General features: G+C 38.9%; 1 protein-coding gene across 12 annotated transcripts in view; it reads right to left on the reverse strand.

Annotated features, from left to right (window-relative positions):
- Positions 1-21,921, reverse strand: part of Chd2 (chromodomain helicase DNA binding protein 2) — a 133,216-nt gene that overhangs the window by 72,749 nt on the left and 38,546 nt on the right. For all 12 annotated transcript variants that reach the window (XM_063249980.1, XM_063249977.1, XM_063249986.1 and 9 more), the window contains 10 exons: positions 20,391-20,452; positions 12,490-12,597; positions 10,754-10,894; positions 9,205-9,338; positions 7,862-8,087; positions 6,991-7,091; positions 5,011-5,055; positions 4,699-4,877; positions 2,326-2,450; positions 869-1,085 (listed from right to left, as the gene is read on the reverse strand). In XM_063249980.1, coding sequence (XP_063106050.1) covers positions 869-1,085; positions 2,326-2,450; positions 4,699-4,877; positions 5,011-5,055; positions 6,991-7,091; positions 7,862-8,087; positions 9,205-9,338; positions 10,754-10,894; positions 12,490-12,597; positions 20,391-20,452 — 1,338 coding nt within the window. The remainder of the gene's footprint in view (positions 1-868; positions 1,086-2,325; positions 2,451-4,698; positions 4,878-5,010; positions 5,056-6,990; positions 7,092-7,861; positions 8,088-9,204; positions 9,339-10,753; positions 10,895-12,489; positions 12,598-20,390; positions 20,453-21,921) is intronic.

Genomic DNA, 21,921 nt, shown 5'->3' on the forward strand with positions numbered 1-21,921 from the left:
CAAACAAGACTACCATCAACTTCGAATAAAAGCATGCAACGAAAGGCTTGGCATACTGTAGACACTTCTTTAAAAAGTTAGTTGTTACTCTATAAAAGATCTGCTGAACAAAAATAAATTTATTCTAGTACTAAATTTATGATATTTACTAAAGATTGGTAAGAAACAAATACCTTTCCTTTCTTCAGCCCTGAAATATACTACTTTACTTTGTTTTTATTTCCTTCTTATAAATTAAGCTACTTCACTTATGATACCAGGAAGCAAAATCTAAGAACTCAATTATTTTCAGAAATCTCTATTTAAATATAAAAAGTATTCCTGCTTTTCTACAGCTGGCCTAACACCTCTACCAATGTATTTGTTAAATATATTGATTTATGACTTTGTTCTTTAGCTATAAATGTTCACGTAATTTTTTTCATGGCACCATGTCATTCAAGGTAATTTGAATCTCTATTCCTAGGCCAAGGTCACTCATATTTGACTAAGAATAAATAATTTTACTATTTCCTTTATAAACAAACAAACAGTAATTAACTCTCCACAAAGTATTAACTTCATTTTACAATCTTTATGCAAAGTAGCCTTGGGAGCATAAAGAAGAGTGAGGAAAATCAATTCTGCAATCCAGCTAAGCAAGAATCCCACTCATCTATTGCTATTCCTTTTCTTTAAATAGTAATCATATTTTTAAAGAATAGCTGACATGCATTTTATTACATATAAAACTACTAATTTTAGGGACACAGAATAATAGCAGAATAATTTTACTACACACTTCACTAATAATTCTACAAAAGACTTTAGATCAATTTCTAAAACATTTACAAAACATATTCTATCCCAACTCTTTTTGTTTACACACCGTATTTCTGCTCATCAGGTCACCTATGTAAACCACTACGTTTATCTCTGGTGCCCAGATTTCAAACTCTCTCTGCCATGAGGTGAGGGTGGATAAAGGGACGACTATAAGAAAGGGTCCATACAGCTGGTGTTGGTGGAACAGGTAGGAGAGGAATGATATGGTCTGGATGGTCTTTCCTAGGCCCATCTCATCAGCAAGGATTACACTGTTACTTCTGCAGGAAAAAGTCAAAACAAAACAATCATTAGCTCATCAAAAACAAATATGTGCATAAACTGTACTGTCATTAAATGCTTTACAATGACAGCACAGAAAAGCACCAGTCTCAAACACACACATATCCTTATCTGCAATTATTTAAATTTCCCACATAAGGAAGAAACTAGAAGTCATACACAGCAGACGACCAGAGACCTACAAGAATACTCCAGATTCAAATTACTGTGAGAACCCATCTAGACTTATGTTCTTTACTCTGCATTTAGGGCTCTGAATTATATTTTTTCCCTAGGGTACCCCCTCTAAGAGTACACAAGTATTATAGATTTGTACAGTATAGCCTTGGATCCCACCAATACGGAAAACATGAGCAAACTAGTTATCAGCACTGCTGCTGAGTCCTATAGCCCACCATATTCAACTTATCTACTCCATTCTAGTGCATGTTACCAGGTGTTTAAGGCTACCTCCACTATTCCCTGGACCTGCTGTAGGTACACAGGACTTCTATTACATACTTGAGTCTACAGGAGACAGGCTGCACATCAGATTTCTAGAACCTCAACCTACATCTACTGAATTAAAGTATCTGGAATAGAGCACAAGAGTCTTTATTTTTAACAAGTACCTTTGAAGATTCAAAAGCAGACATCCACTGGACCATAGTTTCAGAAACACTGCTCTAAAAAACTGAGCTAGATCTCAGAAGATATTAATAGAAAAAAATGTACAAATATAAGATAAAAAGCTGAAAAAAATATATATAGGGAAGTTATGTTTGGAAAATAAAAAGTATCCCAAATGGCAGGAAGCTGGGGATGCATCTGTGTATGATGTAAGGTTGCACACATAAGACATTTCTCTAATATATGGCCACTGAGAATAAAAAAATGGTGCTGGTGATTTGCACATATATAATATATACTTGATTAGTGAGCCAGAGAGCACTAAAAGCAATTTACAGGTTAAGGCAAAATAATTGACTAGAAAAACAAGACTTCTACAGAATAACTAGTTTTAAAAGAAAAGTATAGAAAAGAGCAAAGTACCTAAAGGGGGAATGAGGATATATACTTCATAAATCTCAAATGCACCTGTTTTTCTCTACAATTTACATACAGTGTACTTGTGAAATTCTCAAGACCTTGTGTGGGTTCCCAGCACTTGGTAACTACAGAAACCAACCATACAGAAGTCAAACAGCAAAGAAAACATCAAACATATTGTCGACCTACTTGCACCAGGAATGAGCGAGCCAGTTGAGACCTTCTAGCTGATAATCTCGGAGCTCCAGATTTTCCCCTCCTAAATATGCTGGCTGTTTCTTTAAAGCTACAAATCGTGGTCTCTGTTTAAGGGCCTGAAAGACAAAAATTATCAAAGCCATAGTATAAAAAAATTTTCTCTGTTCCTAAATTAAAATCCTACCATAATTTATATACGCCACACCAAAGCTCAGAAATTGAAATTGCACAGTGAATCACCATTCCCAGTCTGCTCCCCCTTTTCTGGTACTCTATTCCTAGAGTTCATACTAAAATAAAATATTTTAGTTACCTTGCTCCTTTCCTAAAATAAGTTTGTAAACAACATTAAAGTGTCCCTAATTTTTATGTTACCCTTACAATACAGCAGCAGTCATCCCTATGCTGTCTTATTCTAGAAAGTACATAACAGGCAGAGCAGGACAGCACATGCCTGAAATGACAGAACTTTGGAGTCTGAGGTAGGATGATCATGAATTTGAGGGCACTTACACTACAAAGTCTTAAAAAAACAAAACAAAAAAACCCCACAATTATCTATAAGAAAGTCTGTCATATCCTAAATGCAGCTAAGTAGGAAACCCTATTATCCTCTAATTACAATAGAATTCATAAATTCTGAGATGCAGTCCCCCACTGTTAAGGCCCGCAAATACATGAATTTGGTTTGCTAAAGGCAAGTATTAATGTGAATTTATAAGAGAAATTTATTCAGAAACAAACCATCACAAAGTTATTTTGCCACACAAGTTTTTTCACCCTATCTTGAGTAATATGACCCCAACACAGTATTTGCCAAGGTCTGGAGGGCTACAGCTCTCCTACAAGAGAACGTGGCAGTGAATAAATGCTGCCTTCTCACTCACACCCCGAACACCAAGCCTTCATCCACCAGCTCCTGCCAAACCTGGCCCATCATGCCACCAGTATTTTCCTTACCCTCACGTGAATTCATCATCACAACTTCTATGACATCTAAGGGATGGATCCTTAGGCTCCAGTCTCCTACATACAGCCATTAGATGAAGCTTTCTAAACAAAACACTGCTTTCACCCTGCAGCACTATTCATAGGGTATCAGTACCCACAGAGTAAAATCAAAATGCCCTTCCTAAAGGTAGTCACGGCACAGACATTTTCGCTTAAATACACTCACCAGTATCATTTCCCTCTTCTCTGAGGTCTACAATACAAAAGCTTTTCTCTGAGTAAATTGGCATTACGACAATTTTCTCTGGGTACCTTCCATGGGACAGCAGCCCCATTCACTCCGTCTCGCCTATGCATCATGCACCAACCCTCCTTCCCGGGGCCAACTCCACCATGAAGATACTCTCCTGAAACCCCTTCAAGCACGGAGCTCACCGACTTCACCTCAGGACTCCTCTAGCCATAGACTCAACCAGAAAACTCACTTGACCAGGAATCAATCACTGGTTTTTCAGACATAAATTTGGTCCTATTAACATGAAAGTCAACATCTCAGAAGCAGAATACATGTCTCACATACAAATTGACTGCTCTGAGAACCCACGCCTAAGCCTCTCCAAATGGAATAAATTACAATGAAGGAGAAAAAGTTGAATAACCAATTCAACAAATAAAAAATATCGTTCATTTGGTTTCTACTTTATAATCTGGAGACATCTTTTTCCCAATCCCCTCTTCTAAAGTACCTAAATCTTTAACTAATATCCTAATATACCCAGTTAGGAGTTACAAAACTAAGGAAGCCAGAAAAACCATTGTTAATGCTTCTGTCTCAATGCAACTGACTCCCCAAAGCCTCAAATGGTTACAAATGGGGCTTTTCAGAGATGGCTGAATCCAGTATGGAAGGCTGGGATTAACGGTGTCTGATTACTAACTCTGTCCACTATTGATTTTGGCATAGTTCTGGGAAGCATTAAAGGTGTCCCACGATGGGTGTGCTTAAGGACAGGTACCCAGATAAAATAGGAGGGGGAAAGAGAGCTGCTGCCAGCTGCTGTCCCGTGCTGCCTACTACCTTCTACTTTCCGGCTCCCACAAACTGTTCCACTGCGATTCCCCTCTGCCACCCGCCCTGCCTTGTTTCCAGTCAGATATGGACTGAAACCTCTACAGACTGAGTCAAATAAACCAACTTTGGGGGTTAGGTAATTTGTCTCAGCAACAAGAACACTAAGTAAAGCAACTTCCAACTCATCCTCTCCTTTCAGTATAACTGTTTCTCTTTAAGGTCACATTTGTGTCTTCTTTCACTTCAAAACAAAAATGGTCATTTTACTCTTATAATATTTTCTCCTCTCAACCCATGTGACTATCCTTTCCCTGAAAACCTGAAGCCAACAGTCACTACACCTTGCATTCTCTTGTTGGTATAGTTTTCGAGTTGTTTCGACTATGGAAGCTGTCGATACAGTTGTGGAACTTTTTTCCAATCAGAGCTTCGTCTTCCCAGCTACACTCTGAATAGGGCAGTCCCATCCATTTGCATAGATACTCAGGTTCATTTGAAGGTGCAGGCTTCCGGCTGTGAGCTATATCATATCACATATAAAAGTCATAGGTCAACAACTGTTAAAGGCATAATCAGGCAAGAAAAACTGTTAAGTGATTCATAAAACAAAAAGTGCTATAAAATGCTGAACATTTATAAACAAGATCTCTTACCTGGAAAATCTGTTTGGCCCAATGTAGATTTGCTTGTCTTTACCGCTAAATAAATGCAAAGACAAAAACAAGGTCACAATCATATCAAGAAAAACTGAGAAAAAGGTTCTTATTCAAAGAATACAAATACAATTACTACAATGAAAGGGACAAGAGAAAAGAGAGAGAGCAAATACAATTTATCACATTAAAAAAAAATTCTGTAGGCAGGCCTGTGACATACCTGTAACACCAACAATATGAGAAGCTGAGGCAGGAAGATTTCTACATTCAAAACTAGCCTGAGTATGTTAATAAAACCATGTCTCAAATAAAAGCTATCCTTGAATAAAATGGATTTGGGGAAGACAAAAAAAAAAAATAAGGCTGCTGAGACTGTCAGTGTGAAGGCCCTGGGTTCAATCACCAGTACTGGTCCCAAAAAGAAAATGACAGTACTGATAAAAAATAAAAATTGTTTACATGAACAGCAAGACTTGGAGTACAGAAAGTAAAAAATAAAAAGGGTTAGAGGTATGGAGTTTAGCACTCCCTGGGCTCAATACTCTCTTTGCAAAAGGCTGTGACTTGCAGGTTGGGTAATGTGCTTCACCAAGTACCCAGTGCTCAGGGATGACTGATATGTCAAAATGCCAAAGAAGTTTTTCTGAGCAAGCGTGGTAGTACCTGTAAGCCTAGCAATCTGGAAGGCTGAGACGTGGAGTGCAAGTTCAAGTCAAATATGGTAGTCAACCTGGCAAGACACTCTCAAAATTAAAAAAAAAAAAAAGTCTTAAGGCACAGGTGGTACTGACATGCCTATAATCTAGCCAGCTAAGGCTGTAAGACTACCAGTTTGAAGCTAGCCTAGGCTTCCAAAAACATTAAGTTTAAGGCCAGCTTGGACTATGTAACAAAGGCCTATCTCCTCAAAAAACCAAACAAAAATTCTTATTCTCACTCTTCCCCATCTCAGGCTATCATTCCCAGTTCTCTGTTCCCTTTTTAAATAAAATTCCCCCAGTGACTCACTTGGAACCCCTTCTCAGTAACTCTTGAGCACAACCCAATTAGGGCTGCACTGCAACATCACATGGGTCCATTCACTAGACCATGCCTATGACCCAGACGAGCGGCACTCCCTTCACTGCAGCCGATGGCCACTGGCCCCCAGGCCCAGTCTCCTCCAGCTGCCTCCTCACCAGATAATGCTCCTCCGCCTCCCTTGCTAGCTTCCTTCACACTCCCATACCCTGGAGGGCTCCCTCTGGCTTCATCTTCTCACCTCGTGTGATGACCTCATTAAATCTTAAGATTTTAACACTACCTCCCCACTACAAGAGTCAACTTTAAACCTCTAACCCACACTAAAAGTTCTAAACTCCACCTGACCTATGTTCCAGGCTTCAATCTACTTTCCAATCAAATCATTAAATATCAACCTAAATTCAAGTTTCATGCCCCAAATCAGATTCCTCTTCATCTTTCCATTTCAGTAAATGGTACCTCTACTTACATATATATATATATATATATCTATCTAGGCCAAAAATCTTGCCATCATTTTTGGTTTTTTGGTACCGAGGCTCAAACTCACACCTGCACACTTGCAAGGCAGGTGCTGAGCTAAATCCCTAGTCCTTGTTGTCATCATTTTTGACCCCAATTGCTCACACCCAAATCTGTAAGCAAATTGTTTATCTTTTTATTCAAAATATATCTATTCACCAGTCTAGTCTCCAAAAGTACACCTCTAAATGCATTTTTTAATTTCTAGTCTCCTAACAGAAAAGTGCTTTTGTGTGTGTGTTTGTAGAGGCAGGATCTCACTATTTAGCTCAGGCTGGCCTTTAACAATGTAGTCTCTGCTGGCCTCGAGCTTGCAGCAATCACCCTGCCTCTACCTCCCAAGTGCTAGGATTACAAGCATGTGCCACCATGCCCAGCCCAGCGTTCATTCTTCGGTTTTACACATGGCTACCTGAGTTTCGACGTACTTACCTATTATTCTTTCTACTATCTGATACTGTTTATTCAACTCTGAGGCCAGTTCTTGTTGGCAATTGAAATATTCTACATCTTCAGGAGTTACTTTCCCTAACCTGGGCAGAAGACAAACAGAAAGGCATATACCAATTAGATTTTGGAGATCTACACACACAAATCAGAGCAAAAACCCAAGGTAGGAAAAGAAACTTCTTTATTTCAATCTGTCCCTGAAGTAGTCTTTACACTTCAGCCTGAGGTTTTTTTAAAAATACCTCACATATGGGGCTGGGGATTTAGCTCAGTGGCATAAGCGCCTGCCTTGGAAGCAGGCAGTCGTGAGCTCGATCGCCGGTACCGGTAAAAAGGAAAAAGACCAAAAAAAAAAAAAAACCTCACATAATTCCTGTCAATTGTAAAACCAAGCTTAGTTTTAAGTGTGCCTAATTCAGAGTTCTGGACTACCAACTCCTCGCACCTGAACCACGCCAGGCTTCCCACACGGGAATAACAAGGCACTTCAGAGAATAGGCTCCAGACTAAAGGCGCCTAAATCACATGCTGGGCTTACTTGCTGAGTTTCTCTGTGCCACAGTGTTGCCATCTAAAAAACAGGGTAACAACATTACAGCTCTTCCACCCTTGTTCTCAAGGCTGAAGGGACGATGTGTCACAAGTGCTCACTAAGCTGGATAATAACTCTAAAAACTTAGTAGCCATACAAAAACACAGTGTCTCCCAATCTTAATTTTACATGTGGCTACATGTCCAGATGATCTAGGAAAAATCTATTATCTTAAGTAAGCTATATTCTCCATGAATTACTTTAGAACCTTCCCTTTCCTCAGGCCAGCCAGATCTCGTTAACCCATGATGGAAAATATACCATTGTTTGATTTCATCCTCTTTCTTTTTGAAGTTCTCTAGCTTTTTGAGGCCCTTCACTTTCTGCTGCTGTAAGGACTCTTCACTCTCCCATGTGCTGTGGATGTGAGACCACCCCTTCCACTTGACGAGGTACTGGGTTTCACCTTCACCCTTCCCAGGGTCAAAGTCACCACTCGGGTCTCCATTAGCTTCAACAGCATACACTGTAGTAGAAGCTCCAGTGGCTGCAGAAGAATTCAGTAAGCTTTCAAGAGCAGATATGAAACTACACAGCGAAAAGCTTCCTAAGGAAGCAGTTATATAAAGTCTTTCTGGATGAACCATCAAATACTGTGACTTGAAATAAGCACAAGCTCACAACGCACTATGAACTCAGTAATTTCAAGTATTTTTAAAATGCTTACCTATTTTTAACATAGTGCACAATTTGCAGGTGAAATCAAAGAAATCCTCTGTCAAAACTTAACAAAAATAGAGCAGCAATATCCTATGTGTTGGTCTCTAATTACTCAACAACCCAAGTCCTCTTTGCAGGTACTGCTAGAGAACAAAAGTCAAACTACCCTCCCTGTCAGCCACCGTGGTTCATGCCCATGACCCAGCACATTACATGGCTGAGGAAGGAGGATCATGAGTTCAAGGCCAGAGTAAAACCCTGTCAAAAAAAAGAAAAACCTCCCTTCTCCACCCTCCCTAAGTTTCAGTACCTTTTATCTCAAATGAAGCCAGAATACATGGACAAAAAGAAAAGGTATTAAGTATTATTTTTATATTTTATAATGAGTTGCTTTAAAGCAGCTAAGTTGTTAGATCTCTTAAACATAGTTTACTTTGGTTTACAGTTTTGGTTTGAGATAAGGTCTCACTATTCAGTCCAGGCTGGCCTTGAACTCACTGTGTAGCCCAAGGCTGACCTCAAACTCATGGCAATCTGCCTTTCAAGGGCTAGGATTATAGGTGAGACCCACCTTGTCTGGTATCAACTAGATTTTAAAAACTATTATCCCAATATGTATTTAACCAAGTCAGTATTTTTACTAAGACATTCAGAAACTAGATCCAGACTTGCTTAATAAGCAAATATCTAAAAGGCAAGTTATCTGTATTCTATCACTGCTTTTTAAAACACTAACACTTTACTAGATTTACTTAAAATCTCTAACACATATTGGATCCATTTCTTGGTTGTTAGCTCTTGAAACAAGATGATTAGGTCAAGAGTTCTACTTTGCACAAAAAATGTTAAGTGCTGACTAACATTCACCATCTTAGTTAAAACACACAAAAGCTGAGCCTTACTGAGAGGCTATGAAAAGTGTTTTCCTCCCCAAACACACGTACCTCCTTTCTTTCCCAGTCTGGAATCTAAGATCTTTTCAATGGTTTCACTATTATCTTGTTGTTCATCAACTCCTTCTCCAGTCATCTCAATGAGATCATCTGAGTCAGTTTCAAAGTCGTCATCTTCTTTATAACTGCATGAAAAGTAATGCTGAATCGATGACGAACTACATGTTGAGAATTACCCATGTCCACACCTAACTTCACTGAAGTGAGAAGCTACACTCTTGGTCCCAACAAGCTATTTTATAGACCACTTGGTAGACTCTGTACTACTTTTCCCCTAAAGTATTGATGCATGCTCACAGATACAGCAAGAAGACTAACTCATATTTCAAACTCAAAACACTGATTTTATACTAATTTGTATAAGCAAGATACAAAAAACTGGGATGCCCATATTTTCATGTTTTAGTATCTGCTCATATTATGTAAACAAGAAAACCACTACAAAGAAAGAAAATGAATAATGACAAGAAAAATTGATACTCTTTCTAACAGGGAAGATTAAATGTTTCACCTCTGTATTTTGTCTCACAATAATAAGATGATAAAATTTAATACTACCAAAATACTGGGAATTTTCACAAGTATAGTTCTTAGTAATAAAACATAAACTGTTAACTTTTACACTATATTAGTCACAGAAGTTTGAGAGTCCAAAAAAGAAAAACCTAATTTGAAATGCACAGTTTGTAAGAAAATATGCTAATACACCAGCATATTTAAAGCCTAGTCCTAAGTTTGTACTTATTAATTAAATGCAAGGGACAAGTTACTAGTGTATCCAGAATTCAGTTTCACTATTTTCAAGTAGATCAAAAAAAAAAACCTCAAATGTTACATCAGAAAATACTTTTTCAGGGGTTGGGGATTTAGCTCAGTAGTGTAAGTGCCTGCCTGGCAAGTGCAAGGTTATGAGTTTGATCCCCGGTACTAAAAAAAAAAAAAAAAAAAAAAAATACTTTTTCAGGGCTGGGGATTTAGCTCAGCCGCATAAGTGCTTGCCTGGCAAGCTCAAGGTCGTGAGTTCAATCCCTGGTGCCAAAAAAAAAGATCCAAAAAAAAACTTTTTCATTTCAATCAAGTAAAATATTAACTTTCTTTTTTTTTTTTTTTTTTTTTAACTTTCAATATATCTGTTTCACTGTTCATGCTTCATAGTCTATTACTATTTTATAAAATTATAACCAAATATGAACTGAACAAACCTCAAAAACACGTGTATGCTTCAGAAGAATAATTCAAAATTGAGAATATAATGCAAACATTTTCCCTGAAAGAATTATAGAATTAAAATACTATAAAGTACTATAAAGACAGGGCATGAACCTGAAACATTTTAAAATGAGCTACTGCTACAACCGCCTGTTTCAGCTGGCTTAACATCTTTCTTTGTCCAAGAAGACTGACCAGATTTCTGAAGAACACTTTAGATACAGGTTATTATTACATACTAAGTGCATAATCTTTCCCTTCTCAGAACGAGTTCTAGCCCAACATCACCACTGCATTCCCACCAGTGAACAACTGCTGGGCCACAAATCACCTGACATTTTTAGCTGCCCTCCGACGAGTCTGCCTTTTTGGAGCTTCGTCATCTTCATCCTCATCATCAGAAGAATCTTGTTTTTTTCTTTTTCCACGCTGGATCTTAGGCTGCTTTTTAACACGAGGTTTGGGTACTGTTCTAAAATAAGAGAAAATACGACAAACTCTTTATCAATTGTGATCTACTTTAAAGCTACATACTGGTGGTACACAAACAGAATTCATTGTGATAGGGGTGAGAGGGTACAGAGAATCAAACCCAGGACCTGTATCCTCAGTCCCATAAATAGATTCATCTGAGTAACACTAAAAATGCATATTCCCATGCCAGGTATGGTGGCGCACATCTGTAATCCCAGCACTCAGGAGGCTGAGCCAGGAAGGATCATTGCAAGTTCAAGACCAGCCTGGGCCACAAAGTCAGTTCAAGACCAACCAGAACTGCACAGCAAGACTGTCTCAAAAAGACAAAAAAAAAAAAAAAAAAAAAAAAAAAAAAAGCATACTCTCTTCACCAGACATGAACATTTTCAACAGAAAGGTGATTCCCAAAGACCCAATCCAAACATGGCCATCTGAAATGAATACACACTTCTCAGATGAAGAAATACAAATGGCAAATATATGAAAAAGATGTTCATAGTTGGTCATTAGAGAAATGAAAATTAAAACACTGAGATTTCACCTCACCCTGGAAAAAATGGCTAACATCAAGAAATCAACCAATAACAAATGTTGGAGGGTCTGTACGGAGAAAGGGCTGCTTCTCCATTGTTCACCAACAGATGACTGGATAAAGAAAATGTGGCTGGGCTGGGGATGTAGCTCAGTGGCACAGCACCTTCCTGGCAAGCACAAAGTCGTGAGTTCAATTCCAAGTACCACAAAAAATAAAAAAGGAAACACAAGAAAATGTGGCATTTACACAAAATGAGTCATTTATAGGAAATGGATACAACTTGAGACCATAATGTAAGTGAAACCAACCAGACACACAAGCTAAATATTTACATGGCTTCTCTTATATGGGAATTTCAAAATATAAAGAATAAAATAAAAATGGATGAAAAGATACAAAATAGGGAGATACATCTTTTCCAGATGAAGGGGGGACCAAGAGACAAAAAGGGAAGATCAAAACCAAAATTAAAATGTGTTATGTACACACACCAATCATTACCTAATGCAAACGTAATAGTAAAAAATGAAAACTTAAAAAGAAAATTAAAATGGAAAAGTCTAAGTAAAAAAAAAAGAAAAAAGAATCAGGCCTCCCAGCTAGGCATGGTGTTGCAGCTTCAAGCCCAGCACTAACCAAGTACCTCGCTGATTTAGTGAGACCCTCATCTTAAAAAATTCGTAAGACCTGGATATAAGCATTCAAGGTGAATGCCCTGCATTCCATTCCCAGTACCACCAAAAACAAAACAAACAGAAGATTTCTCAGGAAGGCATGTATTTCCTGGCACCACACACAGACTTTTTTTAAAGCAGAAGACATGCCTACACATACTACACTGCGATGAAATAATAATAAGCATTTAGATCACAGTTAAGAGTTACCGCCCTGCAAACACCCACAGTGACCATTTGGTGACAGCAGGCCAGCACCAAGTAAACACAGGACCCAGAACCAGAATCACAACTGGATTCTACCACAGCACTCGCATCAGCCTGACAGCACCCTTCAAATGAGGCTCAGCCCGTGTCAAGGACTCTGAAGCAAACATGCACCTTTTGGGCACAGGTCTTCTTGTTTTCACTTTTTTTTGCTCAGGTTCACTCTCTGCACTAGTGCCTTGTTCCCGTTCGTCTTCGGAGGGCTCCCGTTTCCATTTTTCTCTGCAATCAAAATCAAAACAAAACAACTTTTTTCTACAAGAATTCTTCCAGCTAAGCCATCTGACCTAACAAACTGCAACTTGGTTATCTGAAATGCACAGCATGCATATTTTGAGATCTACCAGAAGAGATTTATTTTAACTCCTTTAAAGTTTTAGTTGCATTACATACTATCTATTCCTACTTTATCTCTGGTAACGAAATATAAAAAAGGAAAATATAGATGTATTTTGATTTACTACCACATCATGGAAAAGACTGAAGCTATAATACACACCAAATCAAAGGTCCCCAAACTTTAGCATGCATCAGAACCAACTGATTCTTTTAAAAAAGACTGCCAGGCCCCAAATATATATGGTGTTCAGATCAGGAGGTTTCAAGTGAGGCCTGAGACTTTGAATTTTAACAAAACCACACACAATGCTGATTAATAGTTTTATAGTAGTTTTAAACTGATTAAGAACCATTATATTACATGTTTTCAGGCTTTAGAATATACTTTAAAAAATACACTTGGGAAGCTGAAGCAGGGCATCCATAAGTCAAGAGGCCAGCCTAGGCTACATGATGAGTTCAAGGCCAATCTGAGCTATGTAAGACCTTGTCTTGAAATAAGAAAAAGTCCCGAAATTATTTTTCAGTTACAAAGCTACCACTGAACTGAATGGCCTGTTCAAACAATGGAATAGTCTTTACACTTATTAGATAAGGTGGGTGATTTTTTTTCACTCCCTGAGATCTTAGAAGGCTTGAAGGAGCCACAACCAACAGATGTCTTCCTAAAAACCAAAGAAATCTCAGGGACCCAGCTCATTTCTCAATTGCAGGGAGGCAAAGGAGTACTTACTAACAACAAGGCTATTAAAAAACTGGCAGGCAATACCTGAAATTTTTTTGTAAACAAAACAATTACCACTGTGCCTCTGGTAACTTTATAGGAAATAAGGTCATATTTTAGTGCTTATTTGATTTTTTATATCTGCTAATATGTGTTTTAAATAGTTGGGTGCATGGGTACTTGGTGTATCTATTTTTATGATGGATTATCTCTTCCTCTTGGATCGTTCCCTTTACAAGGATATACTGACCTTTGTCTCTTTTAATGTCTTGGCTTGAAAACTACTTTGTCTGCAAATAGAATAGCTATCTCTGATTTTCTCTGGGTTCCTGTCACAGACAGTATTGTTTTCCCTCCCTTGACCTTCAGTCTATGAATTTCTTTTTGAATTAAATATGTTTCTTGTATGCAGCATATTTTGGATCTTGCTTCTTGATCTATCCAATCAGTGTTTTTGATTAATGAATCTGACCCATTGATGGTCATAACTAATAATGTATTGACTTACTCTTGTCATGTTATTTTCTTGTTGAATTGCTTCTCTTGCCAGGCCGATTCATTCTGTTGGGGTTCACGGAGTTGTAATCTTTATTATCTCTTTCTAGAATGTCCTTCAGAACATTTTGGAGGCCTGGTTTGGTGTTCATGGATTTCCTCAGGTGCTCTTTGTCTTGGAAGTATCTTATTTCTCCATCAATTTTGAAAGGTAAGTTTTGGAGGGTATATCAATCTGGGTTGGAGGCTGTTTTCTTTCAGGGCTTGAAATACTTCACTCCAAGCTCTCCGTGACTTCAGAGTTTGTGATGAAAAGTCTGCTGTGAATCTGATGGGCTTTTCTTCATAGGTGGTTTGTGTCTTTTCTCTAACAGCTTTTAATATTCTGTTTTGATGTTGAATTTCTGGAATTTGAATACTGTATATGCCTCAGTGTAGGTTCCTTTTTTTTCCCATCATGGCTAATTGGGAGTTCTACACGCCTTACTTATCTGCATATCCAATTCTTTTTCCCTGCTTGGGAAATTTCTGCCATGACTTCTGTGAGCAGGCATGTGTGATGGGTTCTGCCAGTTTGGGGCTTAGCTATCTATAATACAACATCTGTCCAACTTGGCACCAGGCCCCAAAAAACTGCAGCGTATCTCTCCAAAAGCAGCTTCTGGGTTCTTTGAGTTCCAGAAATAGAACTCCCACTGCCCCTCAACTGTGCATGTACCACGCCCTCTCCAATCCCAAGACTCTACAACCAGCTAAGCACTCCACCCCCAGCCCAATTCATAAAAGCCGCTCCCCAGTTCCCCCTTTTCCACTCCTCTGCTGCCCTCCCATGCCTGCAATAAAGGACACTCTCTTTCTTTCCCTCCCTCCTCCTCTCACCCTGTCTCTCAGCTGAGATTGTTTGAAAAAGTGCACATCTTGCTTTCTCACTGACCCTAATCAATCTTATGTCATTCTTCTTTGTATCATTTAGCAGCTGCTAGATTGAAAGAACTTTCTTTTCATAATCACTAACCCCAGTCCTGTTTTCTACATCAAAATTCTTTCTTCATATTGATTCATTCTGCTGCATATATTTTCAATGCAATTTTTAATCTCCTGGATATGTTTGAATCTGTTTCATGGATTCCATTTATTTCCTATGTTGGTCATTCATTGGTCATCATTTTCCTAAGCTCCTTTATTTTATCTGTATCTGCTCTAGTGCCACCAAGCATGTCTTTTACTACAGTCACCATCTCTGTAGTTATCTGAGAAATTATTTCTGATTTGACTTTTTTTTCCTAGAGTTTCATTCATCTGCTTGGCTACTTTTGCAATTACCACTTCAGGGTCCAGATGGGTGGCTTTCAGATTTTTCCATCTCATTATGAAATCAGGTCATACTAAACACAACTGTTATTGAACTGCAAAGTCAAATCAGTATTTTTTTATAGAAGAACAGGTCAAAAATAATAGTGAAAGCTTGTTCCAAGAAAGAGACTGACTACAGATGCTTAGGCTTTTTCTAAAGGTTACATGAGTTACCCTATCTACACCCTAATCTGCCTTTGGAGTGGTACTTTTACTGTGTACACTCATACCCCTTTCTCTAGTAGTAGGCAACTTCTTGCATGTCTTTTTTGTCCAATTTGTACCAGAGCTTAACAAGAAATGCTCCTTTGTTAAGCAACAATACTAAGGAATGAGTCCTATCAGTCTGTCAGTCAGACATGCAGAGTACTTTCAGAAGAACCCTTAACACAGTAAGACCTGTTATCAGTTAATATCTATCAGTCTCTTTAAAACAAAGACTTACAGCTAACCATTCTAGATTCCTGTCTTATTCTGTCTGCTTCCCTAGAGCCTAATAAAATAAATGTCTACTAAAGAATCCAAGTTACAGAAGGTGGTCTGCAGAACGGAAGATGGTCCTAGCAAATGAGACTGATGCTTGGGTCTACAGTCTCCGCTAGACCAAGTTTTCTCCTCAGATGGTGCTTACTGTCACACTAGACAGAAGTGATTTCACCAGAAAAAAAGCTTAAAATAGGAACAATTAAGACTCAAAAAGCACAGATCTGGTGAGAAAGATCAACAGTCAATGAGCAGTTCTAACGTACATATATTTCCAGGAACTGAGAATCAAAACCAGAGCCACCAATAAGGTCTACATCTACAAGAATGGGAGACTAAAATGGCAGAAAACACTGAAAAAAATGTGTACTGACACTAGAACTCTCCACTCAAATTACTAATTTATAGACAAGTAGGAAAACTTTATATCTCCCAATATGGGGCAGGGTGCGCTTTAGGAAATCAACTGGCCTTAACCTCTCCTCCCAGAAAGGGACCAAATGCCAGTGAGAGTAAGTCACCTTACTGTAGCAAACCTACAGCAAACCTCCAGCCCTACCAACCCCAGGAACACCCAGACAACTGTGGATGTAAGAGGCCTCAGTGGATGTTACTTGTGTCTGAAACCAGCAGTATTACTTTATGCTTGTATTTTCATTAACAAAAACAGAATCAGCAACATTAAATCACCCTGTAAGAAGAGGTGAAACACTATCATTCATAAAAAGGTTACTTCCTGCCCTTATAGAGGCACAAGGCTGTCATACACGTTCACTTTCCTACACTGCTGGCTTCTTACAAAATACCCATTTTAAAAATCCCCACTATCGGCTGGAGATTTAGCTCAGTGACATGAGCGCCTGCCTGGCAAGCACTAGGTGATGAGTTCAATCCCTGGTACCAAAAAAATAAAAATAAAAATAGTATTATCCCCACTATCCCAACTAGATCATGGTTTATAATTCTAGCTACAAAAAGGAGTCTAAACTGGGAGTGGTGGCACACACCTGTAATCCCAGCATTTGGGAGGCTGTGGCAGAAGGACTGTCACAAATTCAACGCCATCTTGGGATATATAGAAAGCTCAAGGCTAGTGTGAACTACAGGGCAAGACCCTGTCTCAAAAGACAAAACAAAAAACAAAAAACGAAATCCAAAGAGTCATCTAAGACAAACTGATAGTAAATACAGTTTTCATGTACAAAAAAAAAAAAATCTGCATTTTGTATCTAAGAGGAAATCAATGGAATTTTGGCCTAAATTCTCAGAATTAAAGAGTAAATACCAAGATTTAGCCAGTGAGGCTCTAAAATAATATACAAATGCAAGGAGCCTAAATGCAAGGTAATTGGATCTAGTTAACCTTCTGCTATCGGGAGAAGATGGTTGGCAGAACACAGACCCTGAGAGGGGCAAAGTGCATCTAAGCAACTGTTAAGCAGGTAATGAGCAAGCAACTTTCAAATACAATAACCTGAATTTGGGTCCAAAGCTGCACAGGCTCACTATTACATGTCTCCCAAGAGCCTACAGAAGAGACTTCCTTTCTCATCTACTCTAGAAGATCAGGAAAGGAGCAAAGGAACTGCTGAAACCTGTTCAGCTTTCAGAAGCTCTTCCTAAGCAAGAGAACACCTTTCATGAATGATTCCCCTTGAGACTAACATGAATTAACTTCCACTGTGCTGCAGGTTTATGACACATTCCCAATCCAAAACACAAGAAAGGAATAAGTAACTAATAGAACAATGTGACATTATGTCAACCAAAATATTTAACATCCTCACTGGGAGAACTGTTTTGGAACCTTTATAGTATCTTTCAGCACTATCAGGTGATAAGTCTGCAGAAATTCCACAGAAAACTGCCCCAATTTGAGTAACACTAATAAATACTGTCTTTAGAAAGTCACTCAATAATTCAAACAGCACAAGTGGGTTCAATAAAATTCAATTTTGTTTGTATGACTTAGAGGTTATAATCCTTCTATTGGAGCTAAGCAAAGATGTAAGGAATGCAAAAAGAAAGAGGAGGAAAACTCATAGCCATCATTAGTGTATGGACAGATTTTCACACAAGCTACGAATACAGATTTATAATCCAGGCCCTCAATTGTCAACATTGCTTAAATAATTTTAGAAAATGTTTTAAATACTATGTAGGCTCACCATGCTATATAACTTCTTTTAAGTTTAAAAAATGTTAATATACTGTTCTACTATAGAAAGCTAGCCTCTGTAATTCTCTCAAGAACATTTCTTTTTTTTTTTGTCTTTTTCCTTTTTATGGGTACCGGGGATCAAACTCACGACTACCTGCTTGCAAGGCAGGCGCTTATGTGGCTCAGCTAAACCTCCAGCCCCTGAACGTATTTATTTTTAAGACTGCATTCTTCAAAAACCAGAGTGTCATAAAAGCAAAGGCTGTGAAAATGTTTCGGATAAAAGGACCCTGAAGTCAGGTAGTGTGGTGTGTACCCATAATCCCAACACCTAGGGAGGCTTAAGCAGAAAGACTGCAAATTCAAAACTAGTTTAGGCAATTCAGAGACCTACTAAAACCCTGTCTCAAAAAATAAATAAAGGGATGGAGATATAGCTCGGTGGCAAGACCCCAGCACCTCAGAAGGGAGAGGAGGAGGGCGGGGAGAAAATTAGGTACAGCGCCTGGCCCTAGACTGACTCCTATAATAGTGGCAGAATCCTGGGTCAACTGACAAAAGCTGTAATATAAATTACACAAAAACACTTCAAGAAGACTGAAACTACCCTTAAAAAATATACACCTTATATAGGAATTAAAAAGGAACTTTAGTCTCAAACGGTTCAGACAGGTATGCAGATGTGGGGGGAGAGAGAGGGAAGTGGTAGTCTCCAACAATAAAGCAGGTAAAAAAATGTATTTTTAAAAGAAAACAAATGGGGCAAAAAAGGTGTTCACTGTTACGCATAAGAATGGTACACAAAGTATTCTTTGCACTACATTTTTATTCTGCACCTTCTCAAAAGTCTGAAAGTAATGTCTTTAAAAACCAGCTTGCCTGGAGGAGTTGTTCAGTGAGCTAGGTCACACCAGACTCTGGCTTCAGTTATCAGCACCACCCTCACCAAAAGAAAGCAATAACAAAAACACATACAGAGTTTAAAAAACAACTAATTTCCTTCTAAAAATTATTTTAAACAATCTGAATCCAAATCTTCAGGCTTTCAAGAAAAGCCTTTCCTTGTACTAATGCATGAAAATGTTTCGAGAGTGTCAGTTCTGAACCTCAGCTGCTCACACACCAAGCTGTCACACACTGTGCAGATGGGAGTGCCAGGGCCCTGGCCAGGACTCCCGTGCTATCTTCCCACAGCCTGGTGTACGTGGACCCCTCAGAAAGGTTCCCTAGGGGCCAACAAGCCAGTAGCTCATGGAGAAGAGTCTCCACCCTGATCATGGACTTAGAACAAATGCTTCCCACAATGCCGATGTATAAAACACAAACAAAAATCAGATGTACCATGGCAGAACAATATTAAGTATTTGATTTTTCTGCAAAGTTCTTTAATCGTCTACTTTTTTTTTTTCATTTTACATTTTTTTTTTCTTTTCTATTTTTTTATTGGTACCAGGGATGGAACTCACAACTGCCTGCTTGCAAGGCAGGTGCTTATGCTGCTGAGCTAAATCCCCAGCCCCTTAATCGTCTACTTTTAATGTCACAAAATCTTAGCAGAGTTTCCGATAACTGTTTGATAGGCAGAATCAGTATTACCCTATTTTGTACATAAGGAAATGGGTTTTCAAAATTCAAATTATTTGCCTTATATATTTTAGAATCAGAGGCCCTGTAGAGGGATCCCTTCATGGAAGCCCACAATAACTATTTAACATGAGAATCCCTGAACTAGCATGCAAAGTTCTGAGAACCTAATTTTTCTAAGAGGATCTATCAAATTCCTATACTACAAAGGACTGCACCTTTTCTAAGAATAATTTTTCTCATCATGTATATTATAATTCCACATTAAGGCTAAGAATTCATTTTTTGGCTTATGAGCTACAGTATTTATATGGAAGCAACAGTACATAATCGTTTGTTGTTTTGTTTTTTGAGAGAAGGTCTCCTTACATAGTCCAGGCTGGCCTTGAACTCACAGCGATTCTCTTGCTTCAGCCTCCCAAGTTCAGGGATTATAAGGCATGCCCCACCATGCCTGGCAACAGTATGTAATTTCATATCAAAATAGGTTCCCAGCCAATATAACTTGGTCATGGCAACACCAAAAAAAAAACGAATATGAAAAATGGCAAATTTAAATTTGTTCCTTATTTAACTATAATACCAAGTCCGTGTATATTTGGTATTTATTCACATTTTTTAAAAAACCTACACTAAGGTGTGAACCAGACAGGGAAGCCGGAGTCTGGCCAGCACATGGGCCGCTGTGGTCACACTGAGGGGTCGGGCTGGCGCTGCCGCTGGTACAGCAGCACAACACAGCCGCCCCAGCTGCCCGCAGCAGGCAACACTGCCTTGGGGATCTGGCACGCCCCAGGCCTGATCAAGCCCGGCCCAGAAATGCGAGCGTGGTCGGAACACTACCAGATGCCATCATTGCCCCCAGGAAGGACTTACTGTTTTTTCAGCTGCCTCTGGCCTCTTCGTTTTGGACTCCCACTCTCAGACCCGCTACTGGCCTTCAATGTGGGAGGGGAAAAACGGTGACAGACTTTAATTCACGGTTCTTCGGGACAACGCCATCTCCCGGTTAACAATCTATTCAATACAGCAACATTCAATAGGAGACTTCGGACACAAAGAAACTGAGCACCCACTCAGTGGAGGTCACGCTTCTTTTGCTTTGAAATCAGTATCTGTCAGGCTGGGGTACAGCCTCGAGGAAGAGCACTTGCCCTGGCTCCATCACCAGGAAGGCAAAAAAGAAAAAGCTGATGCCTTTTTTCATCATTGAGCTATTTCTAAAGCCAGGTCACATTCATCTCAGCTCAACTTCCTCAACAGTACATCCGATAAAACTTTCTACCCGCTCTGTATCTGCAACATCCAATACAGCAGCCGCCGGCCACCACATGAATGAAGGACTGGAACTTAAATTTTATTTCATTTCCACTAATATCAATTTGAAAGGCTACCTGTGGCTGCTAGTAGTCATACTGGATACCACGCCTAGACTACGAAATAGAAGCGCTCCATTTATTAGTGTGCCACACAGGCTCTAACTACTCACGACTTTCACTAGCGAGGTCAAGCTCTGCTACTAGTACGAGGGCTTTCATGGAAGCCCAACATAACTATTTGGCATGAGAATCCCTGAATGCAAAGTTCTGAGTATCTGAATTTTTCTAAGTGTAGATACCTAAATTCCTATAGTACAAAGGACTGCACCTTCTCTAAAACAGATACTAAAAATAATTTTTCTCGTCATGTACATTATAATATAATATAATTATATTATATTAGCTCTGCTAATAGTACTAGGCCAAGGAAACTTTAGTCACAGAAATTTGAACCACTCTTTCTCCCAAAACGTAAGCAAAATGACAACTACCACTGCTGTAGGTCTCCCTGGCCTACTAAGAATGTATTAATACATAATAAAGAGGGAAAGATTTATACAGCTACGTATTTGGCTATAACAAGTCTCACTCAGTACTGCTACTTAAAAAAAAACAAAGGCAGGGGCTGGGGATTTAGCTCAGCAGCATAAGCGCCTGCCTTGCAAGCAGGCAGTCCTGAGTTCAATCCCTGGTACCAATAAAAAGTAAAAGACCAAAAAGGCAAACCAGAGTTCACTTAATGTCAGAGGTCACATGGCACCAAATATCACAAATGTAACACATTTATTAGGGTGAATTTGCTTTTTAAATGCTATTTACTAAAAACCACACCCCATTAAATAACCTTTAACTGTCAATATTTAACCTTTCATATGAAGAATATGTTTTAGCTAAGATTCACAAAGTCCTTCTAAGAACACAGAAAGGAGACATTTCAGTGAAACACAAACAAACCCTCAGACTACCCGATACCCTAGTACAGAAGCTGAGGAAGGCGAGACAAGTCTGATTCTTCAGGCCAGCAAGCCTGCACACAAAACAGTTTCAAAAAGCACCATATCAAAAGCAAAACATCATTCTGGGCTAGG

Source organism: Cavia porcellus, unplaced genomic scaffold (assembly GCF_034190915.1).
Source record: "Cavia porcellus strain 051 isolate PalLab524CR breed Dunkin Hartley unplaced genomic scaffold, mCavPor4.1 scaffold_6, whole genome shotgun sequence".
Classification (NCBI taxonomy): Eukaryota; Metazoa; Chordata; class Mammalia; order Rodentia; family Caviidae; genus Cavia; species Cavia porcellus.